Source organism: Cynocephalus volans, chromosome 3 (genome assembly GCF_027409185.1).
Source record: "Cynocephalus volans isolate mCynVol1 chromosome 3, mCynVol1.pri, whole genome shotgun sequence".
NCBI lineage: Eukaryota > Metazoa > Chordata > Mammalia > Dermoptera > Cynocephalidae > Cynocephalus > Cynocephalus volans.
The window spans coordinates 14,024,021-14,037,634 of NC_084462.1; the positions used below are offsets into that span (position 1 = coordinate 14,024,021).

Genomic DNA, 13,614 nt, shown 5'->3' on the forward strand with positions numbered 1-13,614 from the left:
TCGCTGTTTTCTTGGTTTTTTGCTTTTTAAAGAAAGTAAAAGAAATAACCTAGCAAGGAGACTAGGCAATCAGCATCCGGAGTTCCACACATTCCTGCAGATGCAGAGCACATGAAAGCGAGGCTGACCAACTAAATAGAGCAGAGGTGATCCCAGCCCCACATGCTAGAATCAGCAGTGGAAGCAGAAGAGGCTCTGGGCTCCGAGTTTAAATAATTGATACAGTGGAGGCAGAAGTGAGAGTGAGGCTGACAACAGATGAGGTAAAGGCCTGTATTAAGGACAGCTTTGCCAGCCACCCCATCTTGTGAGCAGTGCTACCAGCAGCCCTACACTTATACCTGGGCAAAACTCCCAGGAGCCTTCTCAGACTCAGGAGCATGGCAGTTTCTTAGGCTGCCTTGGTGAGTTGAGACCTCTTCAGACCAACATGGAGAAGGGTAAAGGAGCCCATGGCCTGACAGCTCTGTACTGGGAAATTAGAAGCAGAACTGACCTGCTGATCCTAGCTCATCCAGGCCCAAAAAGCCCAAAGCATGACTTGTCAGGAAGGTGGGGGCGGGTTGGGGCTGGAGAATAGGGGGAACTAACCAGGAACCAGACCTGCTCAGCTGCAGCAGAGTAGGACTCTCAAATACAGTCTCACAGCCCTCCCCTGGTAAACATGGACAGACAAGAGGATTCCCTCCCAAAAGGAACACCTGCCACACAGGTGGAGAGACCAAACACAGAGTCCAAAAGGACACAGAATCCGGACAGCAGCAGCTGCATCTAATTTTCAATGAACTGTAATTCCTATCCTTAGATTCTCAGACTGGAGAGATTTCAGTATCAAAAGAGACAGGATGCTACAAGAAGCTCTCTGCGAGAACAGGAAAATATTCATAGAATATTGAGGAAACAAAAGACACAGCAATCAGTTCAAGAGGCCCCAAAAGAGCTCTGCAGTTGTAATATGATCGCTAGGCCTCCCACTCTCCACCAAGAAAGGACATGGAATATAAAGAAGAGATCAGAGACATAGCAATTCATTCAGGAAGAAAATATAAAAGAAAAGGAGAGTTATTATTTTTTCAAAAATAATCAGGACCTCTTAAAATAAGACAGAAAAAACACTTAAAATAAGACACAAACACAAAAAATAAGCCAAAAACAAAGATATGTTTGACAAACACATACCAAAAAACATTTGACTGACAAAAAACACAAGTTAAGACAAGCTACAGACTGGGAAAAGATAATTCATACATGGCAAAAAAAAAAATCAGGATCCAGAATGGATGTGAAATACCTATATATCAGTAAGTCAGTCACTAGAAATATAGGGATAGGGGAGAGACAAAGAGCGAAGAAAATACAAATGGTAAATAAAGATATAAAAAGATATTTAACCTCACTAGCAATCAAGGAAACACAGAGTAAAATTACGCAATATACCTTTTTGGTCTCGAGGAAAGCAAAAATTGAAAGATCTGATAATGTCAAGTTCCAACAAAGATGCAAGAAAATGGGCACTTTTTTCCAGAGTGGGGAGACTGAAATGTAGCTTCTTCATCCCTTTGGGAGAGCCACATGGCAGCACCAGTAATACTGAACACACACACACCCTAAAACCCAGCAAAATCCTGCTTCTAGGTACACACCTAGATAAACACTTAAAACATGTGCACAACGTGAAACTATAGTAATGTTCATACAACTTTGGCTGGAACAGCAAAAATAATGGGTGGGAGGGGGCTTATAAGCCCATCCATAAAAGAAAGGATGAACAGAGATGCATTTCTTTGATGGATACTACGAGATATACCTGGCAGTGCAAAAGCAAGAACCTGATGGACCTCAAAGTTGAAAAAAGCTATAGAAAAACTATACGTAGGAAAAAACTGTTCAAAAAAATAGATTGCATACCTATGGTATGTATGTCAATATATACAGTTGATCTATGTATGAATATGAAAATGGATTAGTTATGTACACACTGAATCCATGAGCAGTTACTCTGAGAAAGTATGGGAAGAGAATGTGATTAAGAACTATGTAAAAGAAAAAAAACAAAAATGACAAAATATTAATAGGTGCTTATTCAGAGTAATGGGAATGATGTTTGTTCAATTACTTTTTATATTTTTCTGTAATTACAGAATTTGTCAAAATAAAATTTAAAGTAAATAAAAAGAAACATCCCCAGAACTGAAAAAGATGTTACCAAACTGGAAAGCTCAGGGACTAAAAAAGCAGGAAGAAAAAAAAAAAAAAACCCAGCTGAAAACACCCGCTTGTGGGGGCCCACGAATCATGGACGCCTCACCTCAGGGATGGGAAGAGGACACAGGAAACACCTTCAGCCTAGAGTTGCCAAGGAAGTGACAAAACCAAAAGGCTTAAGAGATGGGCACCTAATCTCACCAGAGGTGGAGATGAGAGGGACCCTCCAAGGATATGAGAGGAAATGCTGGTTTCACTGTTACACGATGCTGCAGTGAGGATGCAGAAGAGAAGGGTGCCACTCCCAGGAGCAGCCCTTTGGTTTCACAGGTAACCCTTATAAGCAAAACTTGCACTTTCCAATCATAAGCTAGGATGATTTGCAAAGATGTTTCACCCAAATTCTTGTAAACATTCTTGCACATATTGCTTGGTACACATGTATAAGCCATTTATCTAGGCTTTTCTAAAGCAGTTTATTGAATCTACTCACACACCAGCCACAAGTTTAAACCCTGTGAGGACGTGAGGGAGAAAAGAACAAGGGTGCTGTGCTGGGTCTCAGCTCTTTGCCCAACATGATCTTGCCCAATTGCTCAGAGTTCCCTGACAGTTGGCCCCTTCATGGAAACTAGACAATTCAGACAGCCTTTTTGGCAGAATCTCATTATTAATATTTTAGTGCAAGCTCTTTACAAAGAAGGAAAACGTAACTAGACTGTGCATATCCTTGAATATGACCAAGGATGGGTGTAGAGTATTATTGGTATTTTATGTGCATAGTGTTTGTGATGCAGAAATTCTTGGTGGATTGTTATATAGGGGTTTGAGAGCATTTCCATATGTAGAGAGGCTGGCTGAGATTTTTAGATAAACTGGGGTATTATCACCACGCATCACCACTACTACTACTAGTCTTATTCTCCTCTACTCCTCAGAATAACGGATCTAGGCTCCTGTTAGCTGAAACTTCACTATCCAACATGTTTCCGAGAACAGATTATTCAGATAATGAGGGATGACAGCATTTGATGTTTCACCAGGTAAATGCTTTATTTCAATAAATATTTAACTTAGAGGGAACAATAAAGGAACATGGGGCTCATCAGTGTTCCTGAAGACCTCGCTTAATTAAAAACTAACATGATTTAGTTCAAGTTTCACACAGGGAAAAATCCAAAGTGAGTGTGGGGAGGGAGCCAAGAGCATGTTTTTAGAAATCACAACTCTTCAGACATTAGAGGGTGTTATTTTAATTCTACTTTATTTTCTCAGCATTAACTCTAATAATTCTCAGAAACCCTCACACAAATTAACAGCAGAGCGCAGCAAAGCAGTTAACTGGGCTTCATAGTGTTTTATTATCACTAACTTCGGTTCTCAGATGACTGATTCAGGGCCCATCTCAGATGACTGATTCAGTGAAGCCTCGCCTAGCTTCACTGCTGATGATTCTGTTACAAGATCTAAAAATGACTGTACATTGTAACAGCAGTGAACCTCAGTCACCCAGGTTCAGATGCCAGACAACCACCACACTGTACTATGCAGTTCAGGCCCTTGTGCTTCCTGGGAACAGCAGCACTGCCTTGTGGGGATGCTTACAATACACTTCACCCATCAGCTTTGAAACTGTGGGAGGTTTTAACTTTTTTTAATTTGAGGGATGCATAAAGTTAAATAGAGACATTATTTTTAAGTTTTTTTAATATAACAGTATCTCACATTTTCTTGATTCATTATTTTAACTTTTAAATAAAAGACCTAAATAAATAAAACTATTTTTCTTCATCTTTCACAGCAAGGAGTCAACAGAGTAAATGTAAATTTGACAAATTAGGAAAAATTTATTAAAAATTTCCCACTTAGAAATATGACGATAACCCTAAGAAACTGAAATCAGAAAGCTAAAAATGGCTACATCTCAGTCATAAAAAGAAATAAAATACTGATGGTACACTACAAGGTGACCTTTGAGAGGATTATCCTAAGTGAAAGAAGCCAGACACAAAAGGCCACATATTATATGATTCCATATTTATATGAAGTATCCAATAGAGGCAAAACCATAGAGACAGAAAATAGATTAGTGGTTGCTAGGGACTGGAGATGGGGAAAAAGGGAGTGACTACTAAGGGATACCAGATTTCTTTTTGGGGTGAATTAGATTCTGGTGGTGGTTGCGCAATTCAGCAAACATACTAAAACCCACTGAACCACACACTTTAAAAGGGAAAACTTTATAGTACGTGAATAATGTCTCAATAAAGCTGTTACTTAAAAGATATTTTTTAAGCAGCTACCTCTGGTGAAGAGGCTGGGCAGACAAAGGGGAAGGAGATGACACTTCTCTCTTATATCATCTCTAGTGTCCTATTTCTCTCGGAAGCCACCCTTGTGCAGTCACAGTCACAAAGCCCCCTGCTTTGACTGTCTTATATGTCTCTGATCTCGCCTTCTTCCCCAGCTCCCAGGCCCTGGTCAGACTGAAGCCTGAAACGCCAACCTGCTTCCCACAGCCCCCTTCTCCCCACACCTATCACGATCATCTTTCCAGCCATATTCTGGACCCTGGCATCTCCTGCTCCCAACATTTCTGAAGCTCCTTATTATCACCAGAATGGAATTCTGGCTCGGCAGCATGCGTTCAGGGCCCAGCGAAGTTCATCCTGGCTTCTTCAACTGGGGTCAGTCTTCACCTGGACACTGGTCATGCAGTGCACCCCCAACCCCCAACATACACCTGTGGTGCTACAGAAGGCCAGACCCCTGCTCCCAGGCTGTGCCAATCTGGCTGATGCATTCCTTTCACCTCTTGGCTCAGGTCTCCTGGGCAGATTCCCTCTCCACAGCAAAAGAATTCCAGTTGCTCTGTGCCCCCACTGACCTCCATGAAGATTCTGTACCATCTCCCAAGGCATCAGATGGACTGAGCTCCTCCAGGGTTCAGGGTCTCCCTATGTCTCAGGCTTCTTGTGTCCAGCACTGCATGTGCAGCCCCAGGCAAGCCATGAGACATCATTAACTGAGTGAACAACCCTGGAAAAGGGTTTGGGAGCTCCTGAGGGTACAGGCTCATACCTGTCCTTGTTCCCCTTATAGCAATCACAGAGCTCACTGCACAGCATCATCCTGGACCAGGCACTGAATATGTGAGTGAAGGAGAGAGGAGAAAAAAGGAGGGAGGCTGCCAGCCAAAAGAGCTGACCCTCTTCCCCCAAAACAACCCCAGGGCATAGATGGGGCTCAGCACTATGGACAGGCTGGTTGACAGCGAGGCTCCACATCATGCAAAACTGCCTGAATTCTCTCCACCTGTGTCAGAAAGCATTAACTTCTGGCAAATTCCTTCTCTACCCAAACTCAAGCTGTTATAAATTAAGAAAACCCTTCAACTGGGATGGTCAGGGACAACCTAGACACCCATCCTTTGGGAACAGGGTGGCCCTTCAGGAAATAATGGAAGCCCCATCTCACCTGGACCTGGGCTGTTGGGAGCCCAGCAACCATCCTCCCTTCCTCAGGGCTCCCCTCCATGAGCCAGGCAGGGTCCTGAGGACACAGAGCTGGGGAAGGAGAAAGAAGTCACGGAGGCTGCTCTCCCTGCCAGAAGCTTGCCCACATAAGCTCTTCATCCTGGGGGACTAAGGAGGGCCAATCCTTGTCCCTCCGCCTTGAGCAAGGGAAAAGATCTACTTCCTCAGTCTATGGCTGAAGAAATGGGGCTCAGAGAAGGTAAGGAACATACCTAAACATATGAATCTCTCACTGACCCCCTGTACTATGAGGCACAACCTCTGAGAAGCAGAGTCTGTTCACAGCCTTTCTGGGCCTGAACCCCAAATGAATTCATTAATTCGCATGCATCTTGTCCTAGAGATGGCATCATCACTTTATCCCCCAGCAGAGTCTTCTGATCCTTCTTTACTCCAACTCTACAGAGAAAAATCTGGACCACAAATCCCCTGCCCTAAAGCTCCGCTGGGTCCCCAGCTCTGACTCTCAGCTGTGGCAGATGACTGCAGGGAGAGACCATAACATGGCAACCAATATGGCTTAGGGGAACATGGGCTCTTGACTCACCCCAGGAGGCCCATGGGTTAACAGCTGCCATCCCCCAGCACTGGTCTGAAAGGGCACCTGCACAGAAAGATCAGGTTAGGACTATGACACCAAACTTAGTGACTAAAAGCAACAAAATGGAAAAGGGGACTGTCTCACTAATGGGAACAACAAAGTTCCACAAACAGAGCCCAAGGGCATGTAAAAATACCAACTTACGCTGGATTTAAACAGGAAATGCACCATTAGGAAATTTACTGATATAATGTAGCCACAGGACAATTAAAACCAGAACCCTTTGAATGGCTAAAAAGATATCTGATAAAACATAATATTACCTAGTTTTTAATGAATGTAAGCAGTATATCCCTTGAGGTCTTTAGTGAATAAAACCTCACTAGACAATAAAACACACCACTGACATCATGCTGTTATTTAACATTGCTTAAAAACTACAAACCAATTCTGTATAACTGAAAAACAATAAGGGAGAAAAATATGGAAGCAGTAAAGACACTTTGATTGTATTTATGACTGTTTTCTAAGAAACCCCACAAATTACTGGAAAATCTCTTAGAGCTAATGACACTTTCCAGAAGAGGACTATAAAATACGCAAAAGTTACATTGTGTTTTATGCCTACAATTTCCCACCTTGACCACCAACCAGTTATAATTCCCAATTAGTTCTAATTCTATACCAAGACACATCCTCCGATCCCCAAAAGCCCTCAGCCCCTCCCCAGCTCTCACCCATGGCTATGGCAGGTCACAGCGCTAGGGAAGACCTAGAAAACAGGATTTGGACTCACCCCAGGAGGCCCACGGATTGATGGCTGCCATCCCGAAGCCTATGGAGCAGGCACCTGCCCAGGAGCACTGCAATTCCCAACCTAGTGGCAAAAGGAGAAAAAGACAAAACTGTTCCTTTCTCACAAAAGATCCAGCAGAAACAAAGAAGAGAACCCATCCACAGAAGCAACAAAAGACTCCCTAGGGAGCATTTTAAGAAAACATATTTTACATCTCCAAGACATGACAGAATTCCTTGAAAGTAATGAAAGGTAACTTGACCAGGCTGAAAAAAAAAAAAAAAAAAAAAGCAAGATACCGATGAGAGGGTGGAAATTTGCCAGCCATTCCCAAGAGACAGCATAGATGAAACTTTTCGGTTGAACTGACAGAAATTACTGTAAAATCTACCTGCAATCCTCATAGATTAATGGTTGCCTAGAGCTGAGGGAACGGGAACATGGAAAGTGACTGCTTAATGGGTGCAGGGGTTTCTTTTGGGAGGTGATGAAAACGTCCTGGAATTAGAAAGTGGAGATAGAAAGTGGCACAACTTTACAAACATACAGCGAAAACTCTGAATTATACGCTTCAAAATGGTTAAAGTGGTGAACATTATGTCACGTAAATTTTATCTCAAAAAAAAAAAAAAGAATCCGCCTGCAAGACCTACCAAGCCCAAGCCTAGCTGTTCCCTCCTAGTGTGGAGGAGTCGTACAGAAGGGTCCGGAGCCCAGACTCCCAACCCCCGAGGTTTCAGGTATTTGTGCAAGTCCCGCGACCTCTCTGACGGATTCCTGGGAATGAGTAAAAAGCACTAGGACGCCCACTGGGCATCGGGAGCACCATGATTAGCGCCAAAACTCAAAGTAGGCAAACTATTTTGCACCGTTGTTTGCAACCTGACAAAATCGCCCGGTCACTGCAGGTTTAAAGGAACCTGGGCCTGTTCGCAAGCGACATTTGATGTCCTTCACAGCGCTTTATGAGAACGGACACGAACGAGAAACGCCCGCTGGGAAATGAAACGGGGTTATTATTCCCATGAACACTCAGAGGCGTCCTGATCACCTGCTTCTCGGCCTCCCGCCTCAGATTTCTTTCACAACCCACGATGCAGATCTGGATGCGAGCCACAGCCAGCAAGCCACCGATCTTACCTGGTTTGCAGCCACCGCCCCCCACTCCTTCGCAGGCGACCTAGCAGGCTCGGGGACGCTTCGTAAAGGCGTTTGGCTTTTGTCCCGCGCCGATGTCCGGCCCGGCCGTGAGCATGGAGAATGGCGCGCGTCCTCGAAGACAAAGGCGCGCTGGGCCCGAAGTTCAGGGCTCATCAGGGCCCGGCCAATCCGGCCAGGCCCACTGAGATCAAGTGCCCGGAGGCGGGAGGCTGAAGGCTGGCTGGTCGAGGGCCGAGGGCAACGGGGACGCGAAGCCGGCGCGGAAAGGGCACGCGCAGGACCCGCCCTGGCGCCGCGTCGGCCCCGACGGCAGGCGCCACCTCTCTCCGCCCGGTCTCCTGACAGTCCAGCAGCACGGCAGCGGCAGCGGCTACCCGGTAACCCTGGTGAAGGCCTAACCTTAGATGCGGACAATGGCGACCGCTTCCTTGGCGTCGACTAGAACGCGTCGCGGGGGGCTGCTGGGAGTTGTAGTTCCGGGCGCAGCACTTCCGGCGTAGGCCGGAAGCGCCACCCAGCAGGCGCCCGAGCTATCCCTCCGTAAATCCCGGCTCCGCGGCGCCGCCTAGTGTGCGATTCTTCGGCGAGGTGGGCAGTGTCGCCCGGTTCGCTACTCCGCTTTCTCGTGGTCGCTGCCCACCTAAGGAGGTCCTGGTTAAGTCGCAGCCCTGCAAGCCTCAGTTTGCCCGTCGGTAAAATGGCGGCTCACGGTAGCTGCATTTTACAGTAGACGTCTTAACGCTTTCCGCATCCCAGGCGCAAGTCTGAACGCTCTCGGGGGATCATTTCATTTAATATTCACAAGACTGTGAGAAAGTGACTGTTGTTATATCCTTTTTCAAAGGTGAGGAACCTATTTCTGACAGTCCCCTCGCCTACGAAGCCCCAGTGCTGAGAACATCAGGGATTGTTCCAAATCTCTTCCAGATGGCATAGCTTTAAAGGAGTGTTAACAAAGTTTCACTGAAAAGGAATTTGGAAATAAACTATTTCGGTTTACAGTTTGCGAACCAGGGAGACGTACCCTTCAGTACAAAACAAGAGTGCGCTTAGCCAAAACAATGAGCGGAATTATCGTTTCCCACTCAGGTCCTCTATGCAAAGGAGGGAATCAACACTTTATTCAGTTCTGACTGGTTCCCTCTGGTAGTATAAAAGAGTTCTGGCTTTCTGAGTTCTGGCCAATTAACACTTGACAGGTTACAGTCCACTGATAAGGTAGTGAAATGGGGCTTCCCAGCAACAATTGATTCTGGTGGCATAAACAGGGACAGACAGCTATAAAAGCCCTGAAGTTTAACTGTTGTTCAGCCTGGGTATTTCCCCCCGAGGACACAGGGTACCTGTGTAACCTCCAGTCAGCAAATGGCTATTCAGCTCCATTCAAAATTTAGACCCAGTTAGCCACTCAGGATCTCTTAGGGAAATCCCAAAGGTCTGTTTGCTCCCCGCTCAGTAGCCAATAATAGAGACAAATGTTGGTGTAAGGAAAGGTAGCCTTTAATCAGGAAGCTGGCAGTCTGTGGAAATGGTGGACTTATGTCTCAAAGGCCATCTCCACTTCTCCCAGACTTGCCAAAGGGTTTTATAGGGACAGGTGGTAAGGGGGCTGATTCATGGTGATCTAAGCGGGGACATGCAGGCATAATCATAAAACTGCAGATAAACATCAAAGAACTCAGGTGGGAGCTGATTCATGTGACCATTCTCCATGAAGTCACAGATTCAGTTCCTGTTAACCTGAAAAAGATCTAGTTAGTAAACTAGTAAATGGCCATCTGGGTTAATAATTTCTTCTATAATTATTCTATGTACAGCAGGAGCAACAGTCATTATGTTCTAGAAATCATGTGAACAAGAATCATTGTATTCTAATGTCCAGCTATGAGCTATGTGGTACGAGTTACAAGAGCAAGAAAAAAAAAAACTTTAATTTAGAAGTTTAACAAAATGGAGTCACTTCTGTTCAGGCTGTTACAGATCCATTTTGAAGGACTGGCTCTTTCAGGATTCACAGGAGCATAAATTGTCATCGACCTATTTTGTGGTTTTTCCTTGAGTCGACATTATCAAATGTCTCTAGGGAATACAGCAGGGAACAGGGCTAAGGAATCCTATGTCTTGGCAGCTGCCATTCAAGAACACTGTTCAAAAGCACAGACAGGGAAGATGAAAAGGCTTCTCACTCAGGACTCCTGGTCACCGACCCCTATCCTTTTGCTCTAGCTGAACGCACTGACATGCCTTTGGGACCTTCAACACAGGTGGAGCCTCCTTTCCACCAGTGTTGGGGGTGACCCTCGCCCAGAGTTTCTTTGCCCTCTGCACCCTTTCTCCTCAGTCTCCTTGTCTGTTCTTTTGTCTACCCTCATTTCTACTGCTCCTAGGATCTCATCTGGGTTGGGTGTCTTCCCATGTTCAGCACCTCAGTGGGAGATCCGCTTTACATGCACTATCCAGCTTACTTCCTGAGCATTTATTGAGCTTCTATCATGTGAGCCAGGTACGGAGACATTCAAGGTAAGTCAAACCTGTTTGTGGCCTGTGAGCATCCACAGTATATGGAAGACTATAGACAAGGGAAGAATTCCTTGTAAAACTGGCTCAGGTGTGAGGTGTTTATGTGTATTACTCCATTCTGTCACTTATAACAGAATACCTGAAACTGGGTAATTCATAAAGAAATTAAATGTATCTCTTACTGTTTTGGAGGCTGGGAAGTCTACAGTCCAGGGGGCACATCTGGTTAGGGCCTTCTTCTTGATGGAATCTCTGTACCAAGTCCCATAGTGACACAGGCAATCACATGGCAATTATGGCAAGAGCTCTTTAGCATCCTCACTTACTAAAGCCACAAGTGCCACTCCCATGACAATCCACTAAACCATTAACCCATTACTTCATGAATGGACTAATCCATTCACGAGGACATGGTTGCCACAATCCAATCACCTTTAAGAGTCCCCACCTTTCAATACTGCCATAGTCTGATTTTCCACCCTTTTTAAATTTTTTTATTATGAATATTCATGAGGTATAAAGCTGATTGTCACCCCTCATGTCCATGATGTGAGGGCCAGATTCATACTGGCAGCATACGCATTACCACAAATTGCATTTCTACCCCGTGTCCCCCACCCAATTATCCCCAACCTCCTTTCCCCACCCCCTTTCCTCCTTGTAGCCTAAGGAATGTTTTCTCCCTCTGCAAGTCCAACACACTACTGTGGTCTTTCTTTCCTTCCTTCTTTCTCTCTTAGCTCCCATATATGAGTGAGTACATGCAGTATTTATCCCTCTGTGCTTTGCTTATTTCACTCAACATAAGTTTCTCCAGGCTTATCCATGTTGTTGCAAGTAAAAATATTTCATTCTTTTTTATGGTAGAGTAGTATTCCATGGTGTATATATATATATACCACAGTTACCTTATACAGTCATCCATCAATGGACATTTAGGTTGGTTCCATGTCTTGGCTTTTGTAAACAGAGCTGCGATGAACACAGGAGTGCAAGTATCCCTTCAAGATGATGATTTCCATTCCTTTGGGTATATACCCAAAAGTGGGATTGCTAGATCATATGGAAGATCAATCTGTAGTTGTTTGAGAAACCTCCATACTGTTTTCCATAGTGGTTGTACTAATTTACAGTCCCACAAGCAGAGCAGTAGTGGTTGCCTTTTCTCCACATCCTCACCAGCATTTGTTATTCACCATCTTTTTTATTATAGCCAGTCAAATTGGGGTGAGGTTGTTTCTCAATGTAGTTTTAATTTGCATTTCCCTGATGAGTAGTGATAGTGAGCATTTTTCATGTACCTGTTGGCCATTTGTATGTCTTCCTTTGAAAAATGTCTATTCAGGGCCAACCCCGTGGCTCACTCGGGAGAGTGTGGCGCTGGGAGCACAGCGGCGCTCCCACTGCGGGTTCGGATCCTATATAGGGATGGCCAGTGCATTCACTGGCTGGGCGCGGTGCGGGCAACACCAAGCCAAGGGTTGCGATCCCCTTACCGGTCACAAGAAAAAAAAAAAAGAAAGAAAAATGTCTATTCAGCTCCTTTGCCCATTTTTTAATTGAGTTTTTTTTTTCTATGTAATTGCTTGAGTTCCTTGCATATTATGGATATTAATCCCTTGTCAGATGCATACATAGTTAGCAAAAATTTTCTCCCACTCTGTAGGTTGTCATTTCACTGTGTTGATTGTTTCCTTTGCTGTGCAGAAGGTTTTTAGTTTGATATAGTCCCATTTGTTTATTTTTTCTTTTGCTGCTTGGTTTTCAGGCTCATGTTCATAAAGCCTGTGCCCAGACGTAGTTGCTGAGGTGTTTCACTTATGTTTTCCCTTAGTAATTTTATAGTTTCAGGTCTTATACTTAAGTCTTTAATCCATTTTGAGTTGATTTTAGTGTATGGTGAGAGATGTATATCTAGTTTCATTCTTCTGCATATGGATATCCATTTTTCCCAGCACCACTTGTTGAAGAGGCAGTCTTTTCTCCAATGTAGATTTTTGTAGCCTCTGTCCAATATCAGATGGCTGTAAGCCTGAGGGGTGATTTCTGTGTTCTCAATTCTACTCCACTGGTCTGAATGTCTATTTTTATGTCAGTACCATGCTGTTTTGGTTACAATAGCTTTGTAGTATAATTTGAAGTCAGGTAGTTTTATGTCTCCGGCTTTTTTTTTTTGTTCTTCAGGATTACTTTGGCTATTTGGGGTCTTTTGTTTTTCCATATGAAAGTTAAGATGTTTTTTTTCCATTCCTGTGAAGAATGTCATTGGTATTTTGATGGGGATTGCACTGAATCTGTAGATCACTTTGGGTAGTATAGACATTTTCACAATGTTAATTTTTCCCATCCAAAAGCATGGAATATCTTTGAATTTTTTTGTGTCATCTTTAATTTCTTTCAGAAGTGGTTTGTAATTCTGATTGTAGAGGTCTTTCACCTCCCTGCTTAAATTAATCCCTAGGTATTTTATTTTTTGTGTGTGACAATTGTAAATGGGCTTTCTTTATTTCTCTTTCTGTTAATTCATCATTTGAGTATATAAATGCAACTGATTTGGGGGCATTTATTTTGTATACTGCAACATTACTGAAGTTATTAACCAGCCCTCTTAAAACTGTTATGATGGGGATCAAGTTTCAATGAGTTTTAGGGGGACTTTCAATCCACCATATTCTGCCCCCAAAACTCATGTACTTCTTACATACAAATACATTAATTTCATCCCCACAACCCCAAAGTCTTAACTTGTCTCAGCACCAACTCAAAAAGTCCAAAGTCTCATCTGTGAAATTAAAACAACTTATCTACTTCCAATATTCAATGCGGGGACAGGAGTAAGACAGAAATTCTCATTC

General features: G+C 43.9%; 1 protein-coding gene across 4 annotated transcripts in view; it reads right to left on the minus strand.

The window, feature by feature from the left end:
• Positions 1 to 8,290, minus strand: part of ZNF606 (zinc finger protein 606) — a 74,443-nt gene extending 66,153 nt beyond the window's left edge. For all 4 annotated transcript variants that reach the window (XM_063092008.1, XM_063092009.1, XM_063092007.1 and 1 more), the window contains exons 1-4: positions 8,219 to 8,290; positions 7,079 to 7,159; positions 6,289 to 6,345; positions 5,683 to 5,771 (exon numbers count right to left, since the gene is read on the minus strand). In XM_063092008.1, the coding sequence (XP_062948078.1) occupies positions 5,683 to 5,771; positions 6,289 to 6,345; positions 7,079 to 7,109 (177 nt within the window). In that variant the 5' untranslated portion in view covers positions 7,110 to 7,159; positions 8,219 to 8,290. The remainder of the gene's footprint in view (positions 1 to 5,682; positions 5,772 to 6,288; positions 6,346 to 7,078; positions 7,160 to 8,218) is intronic.
• Between the last annotated feature and the right edge of the window lie 5,324 nt (positions 8,291 to 13,614).